General features: G+C 37.4%; 1 protein-coding gene across 1 annotated transcript; it reads left to right on the top strand.

The window, feature by feature from the left end:
- Nucleotides 1-1,173: 1,173 nt before the first annotated feature.
- LOC126171654 (HIG1 domain family member 1A, mitochondrial-like) lies at nt 1,174-4,185 on the top strand. Its single transcript, XM_049920816.1, has 4 exons — nt 1,174-1,443; nt 1,617-1,648; nt 2,077-2,185; nt 3,069-4,185. Exons 2-4 carry the CDS (start codon nt 1,637-1,639, stop codon nt 3,263-3,265), a joined length of 318 nt encoding a protein of 105 aa, XP_049776773.1. The 5' UTR covers nt 1,174-1,443; nt 1,617-1,636; the 3' UTR covers nt 3,266-4,185.
- The last annotated feature ends 2,320 nt before the right edge of the window (nt 4,186-6,505 follow it).

Here is a 6,505-nt window from a genome sequence, read left to right on the forward strand (position 1 = left end):
GAGCGTTCTTCACAGAGATACGTCTACCTACGTGTTAGGGCAAGATATATACATGTCATGTTTGGGAGCATCAGTTTATTCTACTGCCCGCTGGGTACACCGCTGCATGCATGTGTTAAATACAGCAGAATTAGACAAATGGTGCAAGAGAATATTTTTTTTGGTGTTAGACATCTGAATACGAGAAACCACAGTCATCTCGTATGGGATTATTTTCTTTGGAAGATGCACATCATTCGTTACTGCGGTATTAAAAAGTCGGAATTGTTTAAAATGCTATTGCTCCTGTGTTATAAGTGATAACATCCTGCAACTGTGTAAGAGGTGCTATTCGTCGAGAGTGAACGCCAGTTTGGATTGATCAATATTTATCAAGCCATAGATCAATAGAAAATAATTCGGATACAGAGTACCGGTATGCGGCTCACAGGAGCACCAGTACGAACACTGAATTCGGCATCATTTTAACACATGCGATTATCAGCGATCTTTCATTGTCACTACTGCGTCTTTTAATTAGAATAACTTTGACAAATAAAAGATTTATTAAAACGGCGGAGGTTCGTTAGATAGGTTTAAGTAGGATGTGGTAATTTTGGAAAACCTCATAAAAACCTAAAAGATAACAATTAGATGTAGGCACATGTGACACTAGCGGTATTTCTGTAAGTTTATAACTGCCTTATGGGAGCTGGGAGCCACTATGTCCCTCACAAATAATGATAAGCAGCTGGAGGGAAAAAAAAGCCCGTAGTCAGATTAGTAACAGAAGCACCACAGTTAACAATTCTTTCGTCTTAATAATGTAACATTCATATTCATGAAAATCTCGAAGAATCTTACCATCAACATATCACGCTTCTGTCAAGCTGCATATCTTTTAAATGCAGGCGGCAGCAAAGACGAGACACGTTGAAGTTAGTTAAGTGTTAAATTGATTATATTCAGAGTAAATGTTATGAGATATTTATTCGGAACGGCAAATAAATTTTTCGTCTCCTCTGTTATTGCAATGTGCGAAAGCCTCCTTGAGCTCTGAAATCAGCTGATGTGTCCTGACGAGTGAGACAAGCTACAGCAAATTCACTTGCTGCCTACGTCTGAACCTGCACGTCACGTTGTCCCCCTCCACAGCGTCCGTAGGCGAGGACGCTCATATATATATACTCATGCTGTGTGCGAGACACTAGTCACTCAGTTGATCTGCGTGGAAGCCAGTGAGTGCAGAATCGAGGAAACATCGCGACAAGAGTGATACTTTCAGTTATTGGTCATCTGAGCGAGATTTTGTAATTTCACGTGACAGCTGGGCTGACGAAACGATTCACCGACCTACGTCACTGCTCGAGTCGGTAGTAGTCTTTGGTGTCCTTCAGTAATCTTTGTGCGGGGGTCAGTGTGGCACACGACTGTCGGCAGCGCTAAATTTCTGCAAGGGAAGTGGTAAGTTGTGAGTGATAACATAACTAGAACAAGGAAAACGCAACTATTGTGATAACTGATAATCTTCAGCAGTGAAAGTGTTAAGCTCGTGATATAATAAATTGAAAAATTTTGAATGTCCGCAATTTCATTTTCGGTATCAGCTGATAATTTTTCTTTCGCCTTTTTAATAGGTCTGTAAGCGGAACTTGGAATGCCTAACAAGGTATATGATATTCATTATCGGTAACATTTAGAACCTAGACCATTTATTGCTTGGAGATTGTAGGACACGAGCTAAGTAACTGCTTTCTATGTAGGCCTAATTCTTTTGCACACGCGTTAAATAAAAAAATTAATGCAATAGAAAACTTTTTCAAGAAATTATGATGCTGACTTGCACCTATCTTGCTATGTGCTTTTATGTCAATCTGTATTTACGGCCGGCGATTACTACTTTTATCCTACTGTTTTAATGACAGTACTGTAGCTTCTTGCGCTGGATCTTTTGTAAAATCCCCCAGTTAAGCATTCTACTTTGTGAGGTTTCGATTTCAGAAGTTTGCAATCCTTGAGCAACACTTACTTCCAATAGATTACATAAGTAAATAATTTTACTTTGCGGGTTATGCAATAATCACTTTGTTCGCATAGGTTGCGGAATCAGAAGAAATGGCATCGTCTCCGCCAATCCTGTATCGTGACGAATCGCAAACGGATAAACTGTCAAGAAAAATTAAGGAAGCGCCGTTCGTACCTATTGGTAAGTATTTGCACAATGCTAACTTAACAGTTTATGGAAAAAGACTGGCATAAGCTTCTCATCCTCCCAAGAAAGACCACACCTGCTCTCTTGTCCACTCTCCAAGACACTGAAGACTGGCTGTAACTATTAATCACTGTCTTGCGTTATTCTAGAGTTGATAATGCAATTTATTCAGTATATTGTTTCATTCATATGTTATTCCTTTGGAGTGATACATTCAGTAGTTGCAGTGTCTGTCACTGTTGTTTGCATACTGTCTGTAAGTTATTTTGACAGTGCTCCAGACGAAGCTTCAACAGTTTGTTTAATCATTAGCAAAATACTGGTATGAGCTATAATAGAAAATATGGTATTTAACACCCTGAGGAAACAATTTTTCAGAGAAATGTGAAAGTTGGAACTATTTGTATTGAGGCACACCAGTCACCACATGCTATTTTTGCTGGCTGATGATAGATTGAGGATTTCATTCTTCAGCCCATCCCCTCTCCCCCTCCTCCCCCAGTGTTATGTCTTCACTATACAATTTTTAATTGTAAATATATTATGTACCCAGAGCAAGGAAAAGCAATATTGGTAAAGTATGCAGTACTTGATTATTGTTCTAGAGTTGCCAGGAAGTTGTGTAGATGAAAGTATGAGGTATGTGTGGATTAACTTCCTCCAACAGTTAGTACTGGCACAAAGGGAGTGAAAATGAAGTGTTTGTCAGCCTGAAGGGAAAGTAATGAACAAGCAAAGAAGTGATCAAAATGTTGCAAGTAAGATCGGTGGCAGCATTCACTTCATCACTGCAGAAGCTTATCCTTTAACTGCTGTTGTCAGTGATGTCTGACATTTTAAACTCTCTGTCTAATGTATACTCCACAATTTGTTACAGGTCTAGCTGGTCTTGTTGCGGCATGTGCTATTGGTGCTTACAAGTACCGCCATCGTGGACAGATGTCGACATCAGTGTTCCTGATGCAGCTTCGAGTTGCTGCGCAAAGTATGGTTGTTGGTTGCATGACTCTTGGTCTTGGATATCAGATGTACAAAGACTACCTCAGTCCTGACCGAAAGAAACCATCAGAATGAAACTTTGTTTCATATGTATGACAGCTGCATTGTTTTAGTATTTGCAGCTCTGACAACATTTTCAGCTCACCTCAATGAGGTGGTTCTGGTAATTTAGTGATTATTGGGAGAAAATGTTGTTCATGAATGTTGCGAATATTTTTCTTTCCTAGATGCTGCAAATATTTTGCGTATTTATTTCTGCTGTATGAATTGTATCTGATATTAAGTATAGTTCCTGCTTTATGTGAACTGTTGCAATAATTTGTGAGAAGAGGAGATACTCGAGTTGTGAAATGAAATGACATGACAAGACCTGATCTTTTGTGTGTGTGTGTGTGTGTGTGTGTGTGTGTGTGTGTGTGTGTGTGTGTGTGTGTTGAGAGAGAGAGAGAGAGAGAGAGAGAGAGAGAGAGAGAGAGAGAGAGAGACTCTGTATGCACTTGCTTTTCTCTAATAGTATACAAAACTAGTTAGATGCAAAGTATATCAGCACAAAGACAGGCTGTCAGTTGCACTATCGCAATTGTTTGAAATTGTAATTCATGCCATTTTCAATTAATTAAAATCTGTGCCATGTGTACAGGCCAAGTGATCAGAAATAGTGCAGAGTTTTACATTACCCTCTATCCTTTAAGCAGATCATTGCTTCAGTGCACTAGAGAAACATGTGATCTAAAAGCCATAAATGTTCAGATTCACAAAGTGTCAGATGTTTGCAAAATATAAATTGCCAGATATTAGCTTTGATGTAAGTTTTAACTTTTTTGTCCTGGTTAGCTGTTCACATGATAAATGTTCAGTATTACATAATAATTACAGTCTTTGTTAAAACTGTGTGATGTTGTGTATGGTAACTGTAATGGTGCTGCCAGTTTTTAAATCATGTTATAGGTGTTTGAGAAGTAAGTAATTTTTAAGCTGCATGTTCCAGAAACTTGGGGAAAAAAGTCTTTAAACATTAATACATAATCAGTGATTGCATATATTGTGGGAAGCAAGTGTGAGAAAATGGAGTACTCTGAAAAAAAATCTGTATTACATTGTGATAGACATGCTGAGGTACAAACTGCTACTCCTATTTGTCAAACATCAATAAATTTAAATTACATCATCATCATCATAATCATCATGTATGTATTACATATGTATACTTCATCTCTGGAATGGATATTTTGTTTATTTGTAGATAATGATGCTGTTGTAGAATAAAAAAAAATATTTATTTTATGGAATTTTGTCAGTGATTATTCATCCAACCAAGACCAGATCACATAATGATGGACAAATTTTGTCAGATGGAGATCTTGATCATAAATCATGCTCAAACACACATTTTTAATCACAAAAAGTTAACAATATGTAAAACACACACACACACACACACACACACACACACACACACACACCAAGGTTTAGGTTACATTGGAAGGTAAGTCATATGAATGAATGCTGCAAAAGAAACCATTTTAAACAAAGGTGTGAGGAACAAGCTAGTTTGTAGCACTGTCCAAAGTGTAAGTTATGTTATGAAGGTTATCATATGATTGTGTCATGGCATCCTTATTTAATACATTCAGCTTCAATGCTAATATTTGTCATCAATGAAGATCGTTATTTTTCCCTCTGTGGTGTGGTTTTAACTTTTTTTTTTAATAGACGTGTTGAGGAGTTGATAACCAGAAAATTCCATCCCAAAAATACCCTTATTCCTGCAAGTGCAATGATACTTTGACAGTTAAAATCCATCCTCTCAATCCAATGCCAGATCAGTGCTGCCAGGGGTTTTCTCCAATTTTGCATACAGCAATACACATATATAGGCTATTATTTATTTATTATTTTACAATGACATAGCGATTTTCAAAGTAATACAATACAAATCAGTAGCTCAAAGTATACAATGTACAGAAAAAAATGTGTTATGAGGGTAAAAAAGGTAGTGGCTCCCAAAGCCATTGCAAAATTACTGCCAGCTCCCTATAAATTGATGGTAGCTGGGGAAAAAGAAAGAATGCTGAAATCCATTTTGCAAAAGTTCCTTTACGAAGGAGAATTCAGTTATCACACTGTTGCAAAGATAAGAGATGTAGTGTGAAATGGAATTATCAGATAGGCTAAGTCACAGCTAAAGCAGGTGCCATACTTCAGTTCAGTGATGGGACACTAGGAAAATGCACAGACAGTTATCAAAGGAGGTTCCTTACAGAGGTATGTGGGGGCCATATTATATAGGACTAATGTGGGATATGGAATGGAGACAAAGAAGTGCAGTATAAATGATAAGTTTGTTTGACCCACGGAAGAATGTCTGGAGATGCACAAAACCTGAACTGGCAGGTGCTTGAGTATACGGGGTTTTCATAAATTCCCATTAACGAACTTCTAGGACTTGTAGAGGGGAGTTGGTACATAATATTTTGATTAGGAATCCATGTCCAGAAATGTACTGTTTCTGTTCTATGAGGGTTTCATTTTAGATGTTTAATTCATCCACTTCTACCTGAGGAATTGAATCGTGTGCGATACAGTATGGTTATCAGGTAACTGTTCGAAAGGAAACATAACAAAACGTCCATTTATCACTTAAGCTCGTTTGTTTGTACTAACTCTTGAACATTACATTCTGTAAATACAGAATGCTGGCACCTTTTTTCTTTTGGAATAATGTACACACGTAATTTTAAAATGTTAATACAAAAAAAAAGTTAGTAAGAGATAATTTTTTTTTTTTAAATTGTTGCCTAATAATTGTACTGCATCATGCCTAATTCAATTCCTCAAGCAGGAGTGGACGAGTTAAACATCTGAACTGAAACCTTTATAGAACAGAAATGTCCATTTCCGGACATGGGTTCCTATACAAAATATTACATACTGACTTATTTCTACAAATCCTAGAAGTTTGTAAGGGGAATTTCTGAATACCCTGTCTATGTAACTATTCCATGAAAGCCTTCTTACAGAGTTTTATGAATCAGCTTTAAGTTAGCAATCTAGGAAGATAGTACATCTCCCAACATATTGTTCTGAAAGGGGCTCAAAGACAAGATTAGATGGTTACAGCATGTGCAGAGGCAAAGAAGCAATCATTTTTCCTACACTTCATATGTGAATACAACAACAAGCAGCCCGTTGCATGGTTTAAAATGCTGACTGCTATCAAGCCATTGTCGGCCATAGCAAAGGTTCATGTCTGACATCTTTTGCCTGCCAGAGGCTGATGCTCCACAGCTTAATACACTATACTGTTACATGAAG

This window comes from Schistocerca cancellata, chromosome 1 (genome assembly GCF_023864275.1).
Source record: "Schistocerca cancellata isolate TAMUIC-IGC-003103 chromosome 1, iqSchCanc2.1, whole genome shotgun sequence".
Classification (NCBI taxonomy): Eukaryota; Metazoa; Arthropoda; class Insecta; order Orthoptera; family Acrididae; genus Schistocerca; species Schistocerca cancellata.